The sequence below is a fragment of the Pogona vitticeps genome, chromosome 6 (genome assembly GCF_051106095.1).
Source record: "Pogona vitticeps strain Pit_001003342236 chromosome 6, PviZW2.1, whole genome shotgun sequence".
In the NCBI taxonomy this organism is placed as follows: Eukaryota; Metazoa; Chordata; class Lepidosauria; order Squamata; family Agamidae; genus Pogona; species Pogona vitticeps.
Genome location: NC_135788.1, coordinates 110,871,263 through 110,890,855, shown reverse-complemented (window position 1 = coordinate 110,890,855; position 19,593 = coordinate 110,871,263). Strand labels below are relative to the sequence as shown.

At 43.5% G+C, this 19,593-nt stretch overlaps 1 protein-coding gene across 1 annotated transcript; it reads left to right on the top strand.

The window, feature by feature from the left end:
• Positions 1–2,026: 2,026 nt before the first annotated feature.
• KIF22 (kinesin family member 22) lies at positions 2,027–18,994 on the top strand. Its single transcript, XM_020798992.3, has 13 exons — positions 2,027–2,131; positions 3,634–3,833; positions 5,098–5,225; positions 5,340–5,488; positions 7,046–7,486; positions 7,589–7,742; positions 11,262–11,367; positions 11,580–11,757; positions 13,964–14,078; positions 14,194–14,270; positions 15,744–15,947; positions 16,981–17,040; positions 18,595–18,994. Exons 2-13 carry the CDS (start codon positions 3,637–3,639, stop codon positions 18,628–18,630), a joined length of 1,845 nt encoding a protein of 614 aa, XP_020654651.3. The 5' UTR covers positions 2,027–2,131; positions 3,634–3,636; the 3' UTR covers positions 18,631–18,994.
• Positions 18,995–19,593: the final 599 nt, after the last annotated feature.

The following is a 19,593-nucleotide window of genomic DNA, read 5'->3' as shown; positions in this document are numbered from 1 at the left end:
GATCCCAGAAGGAGGTATCACTAAAAGCATGGCTTCAGACATCAAGAGCCACAACAAAGGGTTGTTGGTGAAAAAAGTGGTGGTCAACACCCACCTCTTAGGGGAGAAACAAAAAGACGTACTGTATAGACTTTTCAAGATCACCTCTGCTTCTTAGAATGGAAAAATCAAAGCCCTTGCATGACATCAAAGAGCACTTCGAAGACAACCAGCAAAAGATCCTTACATCCACCCCTTCAGAAGCCACTCCGTGGAAGAGCTGGTCGGTTTTCCAGAAAATCTCTTCTTCCCACACTTCCAGCAGCAACCTGCCACAGTCTATCCCAGGCCAAGAGAAATCTGTTCTTTGTTTGTTTGCTATAGTTCAAAGAAATACAGAAAAATTGCACAGTACATAAATCCAGTTTGTACATTTTTTTACTTCTAAGTAGAAATGAACTGGATACCCAGTGTGGTATAGTTTAACACCAGAATTTATCTGAGCTGCTGTTCCACTGTATGGTTGTAGCACCTATATCTTATTAATGGCTTTATAGTCTTGGGGAAGGGTTGCTTTTTATATTAATGCAATGTGAGTTTAAAGTAGTCGAATCATCTCTTCTACAGACAATTGCTGTATTATACTGCAAGATGAAATGACACTTATTAAAACTATCTTATAGTTGATTCCTATTCTCAGCACAAATACTGTATATCTACATTTCCTCTGTCTACTCCAGTAGTACACATCAATCAGGAGGCTAACAACAGATGTGTTCCATGCTGTCAAGTCAATTCCAAATTATAGTAACCCTAACAGGGTTTTCAGATACTCACTATGGTGTATGGATAGAGTGATATCCTAAGACACAGGAAGCCTGGGTTCAAAGCCCTACTCAGCCATGGAAATTTGCCTGCAGAGCGGAACTGGTAAAACCACTCTTCAAACATCTCACTTACCTTGAAATGCCCATCTATAAATTGGTTCTGACTTATGACATATAACAACAGAAATGAACTGGGGTATTCATGTTCCGTATCTAGTCGCGCTGGCCACGTGACCACAGAAACTGTCTTTGGACAAAACACTGGCTCTATGGCTTGGAAACGGGGATGAGCACCGTCCCTAGAGTCAGACACGACTGCACTAAATGTCAAGGGGAACCTTTACCTTTTATTCAACAGGAATGGAAAGCCAACATATAAAGCATCCAGTATCTATGTTTTTGTGTGTAGCACAATATAATCTTTGTTTTGTTTCTTTGGATTCTGCCTGAGAATAAAAATGTTTATCACTAACCAATAGACTTTTGCTTTTCAAATAAGAGGTAGACAGCTTCAGAAAAAGTGATGATGCAGTAGGATTGAGGATGGATGAAGCCTGTGAATGCTTTGACACACAAAGTTGAAAGACCATCAGCTGCCCCCGCCCTCCTTTGCCAAGTTCTTTGTCCTTAAGAGACATTTCATATTTCATATTGTATTTGTGTTTTCAGACTCTTAAGTGTGTTATACCTTTACATGTATATGTGAAATGTATGTTTATATGAAACAAGTCCCTGGCCATTTTTTCTAAGATTTTGACGTTTCAAATGCCTTTTAATTAACGAATTTGTAATTCTTATTGCATATTCAATTACTTTTTCATCTGAAAGTTATTGTGCTTTTTATATTGCATGTTTTAACAATATGAGGTGCCTTCCCCCCCCCCCCCCGTCATCGGAAGAAAGCTGAGATACGAACATTGTCATGGCCAACACGACAATGCCTTTAAGTCTGCCGTTTTATTAATTATTCTAGATTTTCTCTCAGCACTTCAGCTGCCTTTTCGAAGATCCCCGGTACAGTGTGTAGAGAAGACTGTGCTGGCCTCACACTCCGGAAACCTGGGTTCGAATCCTTCCCTCTCCCCGTGGAATCTTCCTTCCCTAATGACACCCCCCCCCCTCTATGGGGCTTCCTTGCCTTCCTCCGTGCCTTGCTGCGGAGGTTAATGCGCATGCGTGGTAGGCCAACGGCCGTTACCTTCCTCTCCTCCTATTGGCCAGTTTTAATTTAGGGGTGGGCTTAGCGCCAAACCCAAATGCGAAGCTAGGGATCCCCTTTCATGGAGCTTTGCCGTCCTTGAGGAACCGACGGAGAATTTAAACAGGTCAGTATTCTGAGGCGCCGGGTCTTTAGAAGCAAAACCTAGCATCCTTATTCAATGGCAGGGGATCCTAAGGTCTTCCCAAACCCTCTCACTTGGAAGTAAACAATGCCTGTGGTTCAAAGGATCAAGAAGCAAGCACGTTTAAATGGGTCTCAAACTGGGGGCGAGCATTGCTTTTTTTAAAAAGGTAGATCAGCATGGTATTAATTATTTCTTAAGCGATTTCGACACTTGGTTTAATACAGCTGCCGTCTTAATGTAAAGCTATTCTAATTTACAACGTAGATGCCCGTCCACCTTGTATTTCAAAGCATGATTGCAAATAGTGAGTGGCTTATAGCCCGTTTTGGTGGCATTGAGCAGCAGTGGTCGTCCTGGTTTTGAAATTACATTCTTCTATAACGGGTGGGCCAGTGTGGTTTAGTTAATTTCTGATTTTCTTTCCTTCTTTCTCTATTATGATTTATTTTGTTTGTTCCCCATCTTGTAGAATTTTTTAATTCTGTAATAATTCCTTTTTTATGCTTGTTTTGTATTTTGTGTTGTAAGCCTCCTAGAGTGGTCGCAATGATAAATGGAATAAATAAAATAAAATAAATTTATAAGGTCTGGCTTAAAATCACAGCTTGACCATAGAAATTGTTTGGGGTTCCTGCAGTGGTAAAACTTCTCCTTAAATATCTTACATACCTCAAAACCCTACTAGGATTGCCTTACCTTGAATGGGACTTGATAGCACATACCATAGAGTTTGACCCTGAAAATGTTGGCCTGAGACTCCCCTCGGCTTTACCTCAACATAGCTGGCGAATAAGGGATTATGGAGATTGAGATCTGAAACCATACACCATATAGTACACTTTTCGACCTAATAAGAAAGAAGTCCAGTTGCCATGACTCAACCTCCAGATACACCAAAGACTTCCTTGGGGGGGGGGGTTCCTCTAAATATGTGGCTCCTTAAGTTTCTGCATATCTTTGAACTCATCTTTTGAGTTTCTTTCAGTTTATTCTGTGGAGCTAGTTTTACACCTTTTAGTCCTCTGTGTGTGTGCACGCACATGCACACACACAAATATAAATTGTCTGCATCGCAAAAAGCCAAAAATAACATGTGCATTAAAGCACTACAGCATTAAAATGAACAGCAAGACATTATCGTTAGCATGGGAATATAAAGGTCTGATTGTGGTACTGAAAATACCATAAGCCTTCCTGGGGGAAGAAATGTACAGGCCAGATGCCACTACTGAGAAGCTGCTTGTCTTCAGATGCTGTCTGACTTGCATCCAGAGCTTGGTAAATGCATTAATTTCTAATGTTAATGTTAAGATCATTACTTTTATGTTAAAAAGAAAGCCAAATGAATGGATGTATATATAGAACAATGCTTTAACATAACAAATTTGATGTTAATAGTTTCATTTGTGTCACTGAAAAGCTCTGTGTCTGACAAGAAGGAGAGAAGGTCCTGTAATGACAGATTTTCTTTTTCCTGTTAGGGCATGATGACTCACCATCCAAGGCGGACAGTGTTCCATCGAGTCTCCAATAATGCACCTGCCCGAGTGCGAGTTTGCGTGCGACTGCGCCCTGGTGTGGGAACCGGACAGGGTCAAGACGCTCCTTGTGTACGAGGCGTAGACTCCCGTTCCCTGGAGATTTTCAACTGGAGGAATGAAATGGAGACAATGAAATACCAGTGAGTCGGATGGAAAATTGAGACAAAATGCATTTGTTTTAAATTTGTTGTCTCCTAGTACGTGGTTGATTATTCAAAATTAGGGGCCTTACTTTGAACTGAACCACTGACCTGCTGGCCTAATAAATTAGTCAAATGATGTTATCATCATGGTGGCAGCTTGCCAGATGTTGATTTAACAGGAGTTGTATTTTGCCATCTCAGTAAAAGCTCCCCCCCCATACATTGGACCTCTATAAGTTACTACATAAGCAAATCCAATTGTTTACAGTTGAAGGGAAATGTAAATTGTGTTTCAATTATGTAAGCCACCTTGGGTCCTTTTTAAGGAGAAAGGTGGGGTAAAATGTTTTAAATAAACAAATATCTGAGAGAAAAACTGTATAAATATAGGGAAACAAGAAAAACATATAATGCAACTCCACACATCACCACAGACACTGGATACCAAGGAGCATTAGGCATAATGTAGCAACAGTAGAGGAAGACAACATGAATTTTCCTCCATAAATTCAAACTAGTTTGGCTGAGTGAGCACTTAGAATATTTTTTAATGTGTTTCTAGGAATATGATAAAAGGATCAAGATCACTCAAAGTTATCATGTTTTTACTTTTACATTATATGTTTTAGAAGTGTGTTCTCTATTTTTCAACGTGCCTTTCTAGGCTATAAGGTTTTGCATTTTTGGAATGTAATTAAAACTTTTTAAAAATGTTTTTATTGTACTGTTTATGCTCCTGTAATTTGGATTGAAATCTGACTTAAGTGTTTGCCTGCAATTTAAGTTTAGTTTTAACTTATTTTTTAAGCATTCATGCCTACAATTTTCCATAGCTGTAACAAGTCTGGATGTTCTGAACAGCATGGAAGTATTTTTGTGCATATGGAAGATAGAAGCAATGTATATAAATAGAGCTTGTAGAATTAGACAAGCTGATGTTGTCCAAAATTACTGCAACAATTGAAAGATTTATATCTTGATACCCAGATGAATTTTGATATGATTGGAAATTGTCTGATTTCATTGTGGTATTAACCCTAAATCAGATAAATACCAGCTGTGACGAACATTGGTTTATGTTTGTTTGTTTGTTTGTTTCCTAGAGATTGATAAAGTTATGTAGGACTCTTGGGGAAATGTTCAGGCGTCAGACTCTCTGACCTCATACACTGTCCTCTAGCTGCTTATGTCCCTACCTTAAAGACTGCTCCATTTTCAAAGCAACCACGTTGTCCCAGTCCTTTTACTTTCTCCCCAACAGATTTGATGCTTTTTATGGTGCATCAGCCAGTCAACATGAGATCTACATGGGATCTGTTCAGCCTATTCTGCGTCATCTCTTGGAGGGACAAAATGCCAGCATTTTAGCTTATGGACCTACTGGAGCAGGTGAACTCAAAGTGGAGCAAATAGATGAAACAGGCTCGGTGGAGCTGGGGGGGGTATGGAAGGGAATATAATGGTTTTAAATTTTTCAGTCTTTCTTCTCCTATCTCTTTACAGGCAAGACACATACAATGCTGGGGACTCCAGATCAGCCTGGGGTCATCCCTCGAGCTGTTCGAGATGTCCTGCAAATGACCAGAGATGATTCAGCAGATGGATGGAAATATTCCGTCTCCATGTCCTACTTGGAAATCTACCAGGAGAAAGTAAGAGATGCCTGACAAGGGAGAATTGAACTTGGAACGTTCATTGCTTAAGGAATCCTGCATGAAAGGGAAAATTGAACTTGGAACGTTCATTGTTTAAGGAATCTTTGGGGAAGAAAGGTGGTTGAGGACACAGTGAGACTAGAGTGCCAGGTACGTAGGGAAGAGCGTGGTCTAGCAGTTTTTAGCAACAGATACTGCCAAACTAAGATCATGGCCTCTGGCCCCATCATCTCCTGGCAAATAGAAGGGGAAGCTATGGAGGCAGTGACAGAGTTTACCTTCTTGGGCTCCATGATCACTGCAGATGGTGACAACAGCCACGGAATTAAAAGACACCTGCTTCTTGGGAGGAAAGTGATGGCAAACCTAGACAGCATCTTAAAAAGCAGAGACATCACCTCGCCGACAAAGGTCCACATAGTCAAAGCTATGGTTTTTCCAGTCACAATGTATGGAAGTGAGAGCTGGACCATAAAGAAGGCTGACCGCCAAAGAACTGATGCTTTTGAATTGTGGTGCTGGAGGAGACTTGAGATTCTCCTGGACTGCAAGGAGAACAAACCTATCCATTTTCAATGAAATAACCCTGAGTACTCACTGGAAGGACAGATCCTGAAGCTGAGGCTCCAGTACTTTGGCCATCTCATGGGAAGAGAAGACTCCTTGGAAAAGACCCTGATGTTGGGCAAGTGTGAGGGCAAGAGGAGAAGGGGACAACAGAGGATGAGATGGTTGGACAGTGTCACTAAAGCTATCAACATGAATTTGACCAAACTCCGGGAGGGAGTGGAAGACAGGAGGGCCTGGCGTGCTCTAGTCCATGGGGTCACAAAAAGTCGAACACAAGTAAACAACTAAACAACAACACTGCCATTGTGTTGATAGATGTCTGCTGCCTTGTTTGTGCTTTAAGGTCAGGCAGCATTTCCTGCCAGGGAAGATTTGTTTGTATAATCAGGATTCCACCTTCCTGAGTATTGCTGTGACAAATCATTTGGTTGCTAATGCTGGGCATTCTTGCTTTTTTCTGTCACCACAACATATTTTTTGCCAGCCGGATTCAGAGCAGCTTGAAACAGTTTCATGTTTGTCGATATAGCTTCAATACTGTCTCCCTCAAGAGTTGTTGTACTTTAAAAAATGTAACTTCTCCAAGTTCTGACAAGGGGCATGATGGGAAGTCTGAGAAAAGAAGGAGAGGACTGGAATAACTCTTTCTCGGTCTGCATGCCGGGACCATTGGAGAAGGCAAGATGCCAAGATCAAACTGAGTCTGGGACGTGCTGCCTAGAAAGAAAGACCACGAGGAGTTAAAAATAAGGGTCAGCTGATGCCCAGATGGTGTGGCAGGGCATATTGCCTTCCCATTGGGAAAGGCCCTTACCAGAATGCACTGCCTTTTCCTGGGGCAAGAAGTGGGATTTCATTGTACTTGATCAAAATGAATTATTGTTTAAGTTAGCTGTAATCTCTGAGGATTGTTGGAGTAAGATGTGTAGAAATTGTGTGGCTCGAGGCATCCACCGAAACCAATGCCGTTTTGTTATTCCGTAGGTTCTGGACCTCCTCCAGCCCTCCATCCACGACTTGCCCATCCGAGAGGATCGCAACCACAATATCTTGGTTCCTGGTTTGACGCAGAAGGAAATCACAAGCTTTGCAGATTTTGAAAGCTGCTTCTTGCCTGCCAGCAGCAATCGGACGGTGGCATCTACGCAGCTCAACCAGCGCTCCAGCCGCAGCCACGCGGTCCTGCTGCTGCAGGTGAGCCAGACCCAGAGCTGGCCACCCTATGCACGCCGGGCCGCCAAGCTTTGCCTGATTGACTTAGCTGGTTCCGAAGACAACAGGCGGACGGGCAACAAAGGCGTGCGTCTGAAGGAGAGTGGGGCCATCAACACGTCTCTGTTCGTGCTCAGCAAGGTGGTGGATGCCCTCAACCAGGGGCTGTGCCGGGTGCCCTATAGAGACAGCAAGCTTACACGTCTGCTTCAGGTACTTCAGGCATATTCCTTCTCTGGAGAAAAAGTAGATCTTGGGATGGTTGGGGTTAAGTGCTGTTCTATTTCTCCTGCGTATCTTATACTCTCCTTCCAGGATTCTCTGGGCGGCAGCGCTCACAGCCTGATCATTGCCAACATTGCCCCAGAGAAGAAGTACTACTTTGATACCCTCACAAGCCTCAACTTTGCTGCCAAATCCAAGCAGGTGGTGAACAAACCCTTCACTCAGGAAGCCCTACCAGAGATTGGTAAGGAATGGAGCTGGGCTGGACCTGATTTGAATCCAGGCAGAGTCTGGACATGACTAGTTCTCAGTGGAGGGGAGAGGTGACAGTGAAAGGAGGACTCTTGGGCCACTCAAGAAAGGGGTAGGAAAAGTTATTTTTTGGAGTATAATTCCAAGAATCCATCAGCTGGCATGAACATGGACCCCGCTAATTGGTGAATTTTGCAAGTTGGCATCACAAAAATAACTTTTCTCAAGCTCTGGAAAGGAATGGGGTCTTTGTGTGTATATTCCAGGTTTTTCTATAAAATGGGAAAATGCAGTCTTTCAATTGCAAGCAGATTCCATGGCAATTTTTGCAGAACTCTGGTGCCCCAGAACACCCCATCCTTCCACACCACCTTATTTTATTTATTTTTTTAAGTTTTGGGACTCAAAATAGGTCAAAATGTCTTCTTGTGATTTCTAGGAGGAACTGGGGCAATTTAAAAATAACCATACATCCAGTGACATATTAGGTTAAAAAAAGGGGAAACTGTAGTCTGAGGATATACGGACTTACTATTTTCGTAGAAAATAAAATGCTCTTTATTTCCAGTGTAAAATGCCTGGTGCATTTCAGATTATTAGCCTTCTTCGGGGACTATATAACATAAAAAGAATTACAGTTACATCATTATATTTTACTGGGGACAACATCATATAAATTCATGTATCCGTAATTCTACAGCAGACCCATACAACTTTTTTTACTATATTTTTATTTTTATTAATACCCTGTTTCCCTGAAAATAAAACAGAATCTTATATTATTTTTTGCTCCAAAAACGCATTAGGGCTTACTTTCAGGGGATGTACAACAATCTACATTTATTCAAATATAATCATGCCCTCTTCTTTTGGTTACTGCACAAGGGTGGAGGGTGGGCTATCACCTAACTGGGGCTTAGTTAGGGGGTAGGGCTTATCCTGAAAAATCATACTAGGGCTTATTTTCAGATTAGGTCTTATTTTAAGGGAAACAGGGTATTCTTGTCTAGAGAATTGCATCAATATGTTAAAATTAGAATAGGTGGACATTAAAAGAATGTTCCAATTAATCTGTAATCATAAATATTGTCTATATATACTGTGTTCATTAAGCTCTAATTAGTTCTTTTTCTGTTTATTCTGTCTGCAACCAACTCTATGAAATCTGCTCTAATAGAGAAGATTTTTTTTGGCTACTATAGAGTGGGAGGGCTTTTCTGGGTTTTTGAAAAGTACAACACTTGATTTCGTTAAACCTAATTTTTACTTCTTGAAAGGCCTATTGGAACAGCTTTCACAATAAGTAGCTACTGTATTAATGTTTTTTTTTAAAAAAAAATTAACATGCAAATGATGGAGTGCAGTCCCCCAGGCCACCGGCAAACCTGAAAAATGGCCTTTGACCTGTGAAGTCACCCACATTATAATATCAGAGATGTTTATACATGTAGTTTATATTACATGGACTACCTACCCCTTGTACAGCCCAGCCGTACTCTGATATAATCTGCAGAAGGTTCTGTTTCACATTCCCAGGCTATTGGGGCTAAACAAGGAGTAGCCAGCAGTTGGACCTCCTCAATGGTGGCACCCAAGCTCTGGAACACTTTCCCTACAACTGTACAACCGGCATAAATAGTGAATGTGGTTTGGATGGCAAATAAAAGTACCTGTACCGTGTTTTTCCGTGTATCAGACAGTACTTTTTCCTAAAATCATTAGAGGAAAAATTTAGGGTCTTTTGATACGCGGAAGGAGACGGAGGCGAAGGAGCCAGTGCTGGGGCTCACCTCCAGCTCACGTTTCCGCCTTGCCCCCTGCCCAAAGGGAGCCCACAAGTGGTGCTGGAGGAGGCCATCTGGAGGGGGCAGCAGCAGGCAAGGGGCGGCCGAACATGTCTGCCTCCGTCTCTCGCGGCTGCTCATTGACGGCTCATCTACCTCTGGCAAGGGTCAAAATTGGGGGTCGTCTTATATATTGGGGAGTTGTATACACAGAAAAATACGGTAGTTTTTAATTTCTCCAGTTTTTCTTTGGTGCCGTTTTGAGAGGATGACTGTTTTCACAGAATAGACATAGTTTGTGATTTTGCTTTGTGCTGTAATATTTGAATGTCTATTGGATAACTCCATGGTTTAGGTATCTGGCTGTGGAGCCAGAGGCTGGAAATTCAATTCCCCAGTGGGCCCCCTGCAAGCAGAGCTAACCTGTGTGGCCCTGGGCAAGCTGCACAGTCCCAGATCGCCTCCAGAAGAAGGAAATGACCAGTCACTTCTGAGTATTTCCTACCTGAAGAACTCTGGAAAGGGTTGCCATAAATCAAAACTGACTCAACGACACATATTATTGTACAGTGGTGCCTCGCTTAACGAGCGCACCGCATAACGATGAAATCGCACAGCGATCCGTTTTTTCGGATCGCTAATGCGGTCACTTAACGTTTTTCCTATAGGGCACAATTCGCTTTGCGAAGACCGGTAAGTGTTTCGCTTACCGATCTTCGCAAAACGAAGCCCGACGATCAGCTGTTCGGCGGCCAAAATCGCAGGAAGCCCGGAAATGGCCCAAAATGGCCACGCGCAGCGTTTTCGCGCCCTTGTTAAGCGAGGCGAGGGCGCGAAAATGGCTGCCGGCCATTATGAAGCTTCGTTGAACGGTGAGTATTTGGCCCATTTGGAACTCATTAAATGATGTTTAATGCGTTCCAATTGGTTTTTTTGATCCGTTCAACGATGCTTCAGCATAGCGAAGGTTAATCCGGAACGGATTAACCTCGCTATGCGAGGCACCACTGTATTCTATGATGCAATTCATAAGCTAACTTCGAATGGTTTTGATAAGGTGGGCTTCTTATTGTTCATATCCTGTCCCTTTCATAGTACAGTGGTGCCTCTCTTAACGAGTGCACCGTTTAACGACGAATCTGCATAGCGATCTGTTTTTTCAGATCGCTAATGCGATCTCATTGCGATGTTTTCAATGGCAAAACATCACATTGCAATGATTGGTAAGCGTTTCGCTTACCAATCTTCGCATTGCGATGTTTTTTTAAACAGCTGATCGGCGGTTCCAAAATGGCCGCCGGATGCCCAAAATGGCCGCCACAACCATTTTTGCGCCCTGCCCGTGCTTACCAAGGGCGCGAAAATGGCTGCACTATGGAGGAACTTCGCTGAACGGTGGGTTTCGGGCACCATAGGAGCGTTCCTATGGGGTTTTTTGATCCGTTTAGCGATGTTTTTGCATAGCGAAGATTAATCCGGAACGGATTAACGTCGCTATGCGGGGCACCACTGTACAATTGGTTCCAAGAAAACTTGTGACTGGCTTCAAAATGCATAATGGAATTCAAAAGTATATTATCAAAAACACTGCAGACAATCAAGATCCTTCTCTGGGGGTAGTTGATAGCAGATAGTGGGAACCTGAATGGTGAGTGGGGGCAGCCCAGCTAGAGAAGGTCCTGAGGTCTTATAATAAATCAAGTAAGTGTAAACGTTCTTGCCCTTAGGAGCGCCCAAGAGACCTCTTGAATGCGTCAGTAACACAGGCCCAGAAGCAAAGAAACCTTGCTTAGAGGAGGAACAGCCCAGTGCAGCCGAGGAGAAGCCACTCAGGTGAGGTTCCAAGTATTACCTGGCTGCATTTCATAAGAGTCGACTATTCCCTGGGTGAGCCAGAACTGATTCCTCCGGGTGTGCTGGGCATTTCATAAGAATGGTTCCCCCTTCTCCGCGGATAACATACAAGGAATTTGGGCTCTGGCAGGTTTGTGAGCAAAGCTGGCTGGGACATAGTCCGTGATCTCTGGTCCTTCTTCCTTCTATAGTTCTTTGCTGCCTCTGGAGAATGTTGAGCCATCCGTTGTTGAACGGCTGCTGCGGTTGGAGGCCTTGGAAAAAGAGCAGGCGAGGGCCGGGAGTAACGGGTTGGCTCTCCTCAACACGCCGCGCAAGGAACGGATGGATATTTTGAAGATGTTGAATGAGACTAGGCGTGAGCTACAGGTGAGCAATGTTGGTCTTCTCTGCTTTTATCCACTTGCTATTTTTTTAATGACAGCAGTGGGTTGCCTCCTGAGCCTTCAGGATGGGGCTGGGCGGCAAATCCCACTGGCCCTAGCTGGAATTGCGGGGGGGGAGGGAGAATGGGGGGTGGCGATATGACACCATCTAGAGAGGTAGACATTCCACGGCCCTCTTCTGTGCAAACATCAAGTCATTCTTAATGTTCCCATGCACTCTACAAAGAAGGAAGAAGCTTTGTGGGTGGAATTGGTTCATCAGATAAATTGATTTAAAACTTCCCAGCAATTAATTGGGCTGCAATATTGAACAATGTATTGTAGAATACCAAGTATACAGTAGGACGCCATTATCTGGCAAGATCGGTATCTGTTGATTTAGTTTTCTGTGGTCTGAAAATATTAAAAGAAAAATGTAAAATTTTAATGCTGAAGTTATCAGGACTGACCGCAGGAGGAAGCCAGAGAGCACGCGATGTATACTATTCACTAGCCAGAGGTTGGAAGTTCGATTCCCCACTGTGCCTCCTTGAAGGGAGCTGGCCCCAGTGATCCATAGGGTCCCTTCCATGTCTGCAGTTCAAAGGTAGTGGTGCCGGTGGTGGTTGTAGTGTTTTCTATAATCTACGTTTTTCAGCATCCGCAGGGAGGCTTGGAGCCAATGGGGATCCTACTGTATAAATATCAATTAATAAGTGCCACCATCACACAAATAGACCTTTCAGAGATATGGGGATGCTGCCCGCATTCTGCCTGCCTGCCATGATAGTTGGGGAGAAGTCCTCTAAAGTTTGATTCCTGTGGAGATTTTTCATGGTCTCTTAATCCACAAGAATTGTTTTAGTGAAATAACAGTGCCTCCCCCCTCCCCTGCCGCATGGTGGATTAAATTTAAAATTCTTAAAAATTGGATTATTTTCTTAAAAAAATTCAATTTAAAAAATTTTAAGTTTTTTTGAATTGTGATTTAAATCAATTTGATTTTTGAAAAACATCATTGACTTTTATCCATCCTGCGGCCCCCTGATTTCAGTGGAACCGCTGTGGGCAGAAGCTGAAAAAGCTGCAGTTTTTGGAGGATGACTCCCAGAATTCTCAGGCCGGCTTGGGATTTGAGATTCATACCCTGTAATTTTCCAAGAACAGGTCATAGGAAAGCAGGAATCTGAGCAGCTCTGAATGTCAGCAAGGTAATGGCTGGCATTTTGCTATCTTGCATTAATATTCTTGCTGATCCTGAAGTAATATTTCTATTTTCGCCCCAAAGAACATGGAGAGGTGTTCCACTGGCTGTCCCATACTGTGGAAATTTCCTTTCTTAAAAATCTCACCTCAGCTTGGCTACCTACAGGAGCAGGAAAAGTAGCCGGGGGTGAAAGCAGAGCTAGGAAAAGTAGGATTTTTGTTGTTGTTTTGGTACTACAACTCCCAGAATCTACAAGCCAGCATGGTCATTAACTATTAAAAGTTTGTTCAGTTACCTGTAAGCCAAAGTGGGGAGATATGAGGTAAAAGCATGGGTGAAGCATAGCAAAATGTGGAAGAGAATTCTGATGATACACTGCATCCCTCCAATGTTGGTGATCTAAATGGCGATGACAAGTGGCATGATGGTGGTTTACAGTGGTGCCCCGCATAGCGACGATAATCCGTTCCGAAAAAATCATCGCTATGTGGATTCGTCGCTATACGGAGCAAAAAAGGCCATAGGAACGCATTAAAACACATTTAATGCGTTCCTATGGGCAAAAAACTCACCGTTCTGCGGAAATCCTCCATGCGGCTGCCATTTTTGCTGCCCGGTAAGCGAGGAAAGGGCGCGAAAACACAGCGGGTGGCCATTTTCTTTACCCAGCAGCCATTTTGGAACTGCCGATCAGCCATTAAAAAACCATCACTATGCGAAAATTGGTAAGCAAAACGCTTACCGATCATCGCAAAGCGATGTTTTACCATTAGAAACATCGCAATGCAATTGCAAAAAACACATCACTATGCGGATTCGTCGTTAAATGAATCGCTCGTTATGCGGGGCACCACTGTATATAGTTAACGACTCCATAGGATCATCTTTGGTCTCTGAATCCAGTGACAGAACCTCCTGTTCCTGGAGGTAATCAAGAAGAGTTCCCATGTCTTCCGTCCCCGCTTCTTCCTCATTTGAGCTTTTTCTCCTTGGCTTCCTGCAGACTGTTAAAGAAAAGCAGAAAGAGATGGAAACCAGGGCTCTGCAGGACAAAGCACTTGCTCCGCGGGTAGTTGTCAAGCCCCAGAAACAGGTAGCTGTGTTGCCCCTCCAGCAAGGTAAGAGGAGTCACATATGTGAAGGTGGGCGGGCCGATTGCTCTGGAAACCAGGGTTCCTTTCTCCATCTTGTTCCCGTCTCGTACAAAGCTCCAATTTCTCTTCTTCACCCTAGTGCAGGCAGCAGAAAAGACAGAGGAAGAAGAAGGTGTCCTCATTGTAAAACAGAAGAAAGGAGGCCGAAAGAGAAAGGTATGTGATGGGATTTGTTCTCCCTTGGTTCAAGGCTTGGAAGTGGCAGCAGAGGACGGCTACTGAATCTCTTCTATATGCTGGTTCTTCACTAAACAGATTGGCCTTAGACATGGCTTCACAGTTATACTTTAATATTTGAAACTGTGACGTTCCAGCTGTTGTAGGACTCCAGTTCCCATCATCCCTGACCTTTGGGTGTGCTAGCAGAGTAGGCCTCAAGCAACATTGTCAAGGCCATAGGTTCCTCCTTGTCTGTTGTAGATTTTCATCCTAAAGCAGCTGTTTCTTTATCCAGTGCTTTGCTTCCTCCTTGGGAGGCCATCTCAGCTTCGGCAGTGGACCAAGAGGCTGCTAAAGTTAATGGAAGCTGTATTGCATGCAACGTGTTTCCCTGCACTGGTTTACATACAGCCTTAACTGAGATGGAGCATTAACCCATCCACTTGTACAAACTGAGGAGTTCTGTCACGGAATATAGGCAAGCAGTAACCTTTATCAGTCATAATGCAAGTCTGTTTATTCACTATGTGAACAAGAGTGCACTAGCCCCGAATCCTGTATCCAGATCTATGGGCCTCTGCACATGGAGGGTGACCAGGTGAAGCTGAACCGCTTCTGTTATTCGTGGACATTTGTCCATGTAAGCTGGAACCCTGATTTTCCAGAGTTCCAACTCATGCTCTCTGAAGTCAGTGGAGGCTGTTCTCTTCAGATCTACCGTCCTCCGACTGCAGAGAACAACTGAAGTGACCAAAGGAGTGGGATGGATGCACCTAGTTCTCACATGTTCAAGAAACATGTCTGCATCATGCCTGAATAGGACCAGTGATTGTTGCAAGTTTGCTAGGGCAGTTAGGCAAATAGCTTTTGGTAAACTCGCATCTTATGCCCTTGACTATTGACTCTGGCATGGCGTGAGAATGGCTGATGGTCGGATTCCAAAAGATCTCCTCTATGGAGAATTAGTGCAGGGAAATCGCCGCAGAGGGAGACCACAGCTGCGATACAAGGATATCTGCAAGTGGGATCTGAAAGGAATGGACTTCAACAGATGGGAAACCCTGACATCTGAGCATTCAGCCTGGAGGCAGGCGTTGCATCACGGCCTCTCCCAATTTGAAGAGACCCTTGTCCAGCAGGCCGAGGCAAAGAGGCAGTCCCAAAACCAGCAAAACCAGGGAGCTGGAGAGGGGACAGATTGTATTTGTCCTCAGTGTGGAAGGGATTGTCCCTCTCGAATTGGCCTCCTCAGCCACACTAGACGCTGTTTCAAGTCCTCCATACAGAGCACGTTGCCATAGTCTCTCGAAGGCTGCGTAATCATTGCCTCTCCTGCTGTCTTTGGTTCTGAACTCCACAAACCGTACAAAGGGGAGCCAGTAAAAGGATATGGATGAAAAGGCAAAGAGGGTAAGTCAGGAACTGCTTCAAAGATGCAAAATTTACCCCTATTTTCCTTTTGATATTCAGGCTTCGGCTCTTCCTTCAGAAAACAAGGCTACCCCTGAGTGGGAGTTGGAATTACGTCCTGACCTGCTGGCTCGGAGCAAGGAGAGCATCCTGTCCATTCTGAACACAGGCTCCGTGAAGGATCTTTTGGCCTTGCACCGGATCGGCAAGAAAAAGGCTCAGCTCATTGTGGGCTGGAAAGAGCTCTATGGGCCGTTTGAGAAGGTTAGTGGACTGAGAGCAGAGCTACTTATCATTTGGGAAATGTGGCTGCTCATGAGGAGGGCATGCTGACAACCCTGAGTGGGCTGTCTTAACATGAGATCCAGGCCAGGACTAAAGTACCAAGAGTCTAGTGGGTAGAGGTCTGGTCTTGAACAAATCCCGTTTCAACTGGGAGCTAACTTAGCAGCCTTCAGTATGGAATAGTTACCAATTCTCAACTCTGGAAGTCAAAAGGAAAACCTACTAATTGTAAAAACACCAAAGATTCATCTAGTCCAGGTCCCTATGTTTCTTTGTGAGCTAGCTGTTACCAAGTAAGCTGACGAGCATGGTGGGAAAGCAACCTCATTTCCGATTCCCTAGCAACTGGACATCAGAGTTCATACACTACACAGAGCATACATAAATTATGAACTTCTGTTCCACAAGATACAGCGATGGCCACCAATTTGGCTGTTGGGGGCTAATAATCACGATGCCTCTGGTATCGGGGAAAGTGTTCCTTTGAACAGACAATACAAGCAAGAGGATGCTGTTGTGCCCATGTCTGGTCGCTGGCATCTGTTTGGCCATGGAGGGTGTAGGATGCCTAACTAGATTAATTTCTGGTTTATTCCGACACACTTCTTATGTAGAATCGGACTGTTTTTGAATCTAGAGCCGGGGTAGGAAATACATGGTCTTCCCGATGTCAGCTCTAGCCAGTATAGGTGATGGTAAGAAAATCTGGAAAATGCAGAACCACAATGTTTGGAGGGTCACATTTGCCCACCTGTGCATGGATACTGCATTTAACTATTGTGGCCAACAGCTGTTGAGACTTTTCTCATTCAAAGCAGTGGTCATTAACCTTAAGATCCCTGCCCTCTTTAGTGCACAGCATTGCTTTTCCATACCATTGGGCTACCTCCATCAGAGACTGCCTCACGTCATAATGTTCCTCTTATTTTGACTGGGGCCTTGATAAATATACTCCCTGTATGATTAGGCAGTTGTGTGATGCCTTTATTTTTCTCTTTCCTGCTGTCTCCAGATTGAGGACCTCGAAAAAGTTCACGGCATCTCAGCCAACCAAGTAGCATCTTTTCTGAAGGTGTGTATTCACTTCAGTCTGTATTAGCAGAAGCGTAAGCAGCCTGTCGCCTTCCCACATTGTTGAGACTTAAGTTCCCCAAAGAGCAAAGCCAATAACCGGTGCACCCTGCCCTTAAAGAAAGAAGGGGGGGTGTTTAAAGAAGTGGGTTGCTTATAAAAATCTTCCAGGGATTCCGAGCTTCAACCCCCAGAAACTCTGTCTGTTAATATATCAGCTGGGGTTTCTTAAAATTAAAATCCAAAACATCTGGTGAGCAAAGGTTGAGGACCACTGGACTAGCTGACAAGCCCCCACTGTGTTTGCCAGCCCCCACTGTGTTTCCCTGGAGGCAGCAGAGGAAAGTGCGAGCCCTGGGCTTAATACAGAAAGCAAGTGGGTTGGCAGAGGAAACGCTGAGCGATTTCACCCTTTTCCCTGCTAGCCCACTCAGACAGAATTACTTGTGAATAGTAAAATGCAAGGTCAAAATTTGGCCTGTGATAATTCTGTGGGAAGCTTACAGGCATACAGTGGGTGCCACAACAATAGATACAGTGGTGCCGTGCTATGGAGAATCTTCACTGGACAGTGAGTTTTAAGCCCATAGGAATGCATTAACTGGGTTTTAATGCGTTTCTATGAGCTTTTTAAAATCGCATGACGATGTTTTTGTTCGACAGCTGTTTTTGCAGAACGAATTAACGTCGTCATGCGAGACACCACTGTATTAGGCACTGGTATGACTGAGAGTAGAACATCTTGCTAGCACTTCTCCAAGCATGCTCAGTGTTATTATTTCTGAATCTGCTAATCTTTGAAGGAGCCACAGTACTCATTATGGAATAATAATTCATTTTTTTAATGGTGGCATTCTCAGGACGTGGCCCTGTACGATGAAATGTTGAAATTAATATGTTATAGCAATGCTTTCAGTAAGAGATCATGCCCCAGGATCTTCATACTAGTCACAAGAAAGCCTATGTAAGTGACAAGTAATGTCAAGTAGGAATCGTCTCACCTTTGGGGAAGTCACTTCATAGGCCTGGGTTGGAAAGACAGGGCGGGAGAAGGATCAAAATGATCCTTATAAGGTATGGCTAAAGAAATTCAGACTCCTGAAGCTTTGAAAGAAATAGAAGAAAGTAGAACATAGTATGCATGGTAAATACTTGGCCTCCTCTAGCTTCCTGGGCAGGAGTTTAATCCTACACGCTTCCTACACAAAGACACACACACAAAGAGAGACTGAGAGAGAGAGAGAGGAGATTCTAGTTTTGTTGAGAAAGCTTATTGGTGGATAAGTTGGACCAATCCTGTTGTGGTGCTGGTAGTAAATCTACACTAGCAAAGATTTCCATCAGTGAAGTGCCACCGGGCTATCTGTTCTGGGAGAAAAAGAACCAAAAAGCAGTTGATCCTAGTCTTGCACTCAGAAGGCAGCCTCCTGTTTCACATCTCCAGTAGTTGTGGGTCATTTTATGCTGACAGCTATGAGTATGTACACAGGAAAGTAGAGGTTCTCTGTGAGTAAGGCTACAATATTTAACAGTCTTTCTTTGTATTTTTTTCCAGGCAAATGTTCTCAACTATGTTGGAGACATTCAGTAACCATATTGGATCTACAGAAGTATTTCCCCGTACCTTTGATTTTTATCTACCGTGACTGGATTTTAGTTTTATGTAATATCAGTGCATTTAGGTGTGTTAAATATTAGATCTGTGATATATTTAATTCTGCCTTACAATTAACACAACATTCACTGTTATTAAAATACCCCACATAAGGGGAAAAACATACTTTTTAAAGACAGAAAAATAAGGAAGAGAGAAGAGGGTCAAAGGAGGTGATCAGCTTCTAAAGGAAGAAAGCATTTTTGTTGTTTTCTTGCATGGGATGTGACTGGGTCCTTCAAGATGCATATGCAAACAGTGTAAATTTATATAGTTTTAAATAAGGTTTTTTGCAACCCTGCCTGGCTGACTTACAGTTCTTCACTCCTTTCAGAAAGAGCCACACTTTGCAACAGTGTCTCATGAAAATATGGCTTGCTGAACCATTCTTCTCACATATCTGATGGAAATCTTTGACAGTATATGCAGTTCCAGACCTTATATTAGGAGGGAGAAAAGGAAATGTACCTTGTTTGGGAATAAAAGCTTAAAAATAGATATTTAGGCCTTACAAGTAGAAGAGAAGGATTCCTGAAAGCTTATACAGAAATAGGAAAATTAAGAGGAAGGTGAGATATTAAGATGCCACCACCAGGGGTAAGGAACCTTTGACCTTCCAAGCATAGTACAAGTCCCATCAGCCTTAGCTAGCATGACAGTGGTCCAGGACGATAGGAATTACAGTCTAAAAATTATTCACATCAAACCCCCTGAATTTTTACTAAACCTGGGAGCAGAAGGGCAAACCCAGAATCCAGACCTGCCCTAGAAAGGTTATATGTCACTACTTCCTCTTGTTGCATTACAATGGTGCCCCACTTAATGATTACCTCGTTGTACGACAAATCCGCTGTGCGATGAGGTTTTTGCAATTGCAATAGCAACTGCAAAACGATGTTT

Bases quoted from the DNA above. Each gene is read 5' to 3' on its own strand.
- KIF22 (XM_020798992.3), top strand. From the start codon at position 3,637: ATGATGACTCACCATCCAAGGCGGACAGTGTTCCATCGAGTCTCCAAT. The intron at 11,368-11,579 runs GTGAGGTTCCAA...TTCCTTCTATAG, and splicing joins GCCGAGGAGAAGCCACTCAG to TTCTTTGCTGCCTCTGGAGA. The intron at 14,079-14,193 runs GTAAGAGGAGTC...TCTTCACCCTAG, and splicing joins TGTGTTGCCCCTCCAGCAAG to TGCAGGCAGCAGAAAAGACA.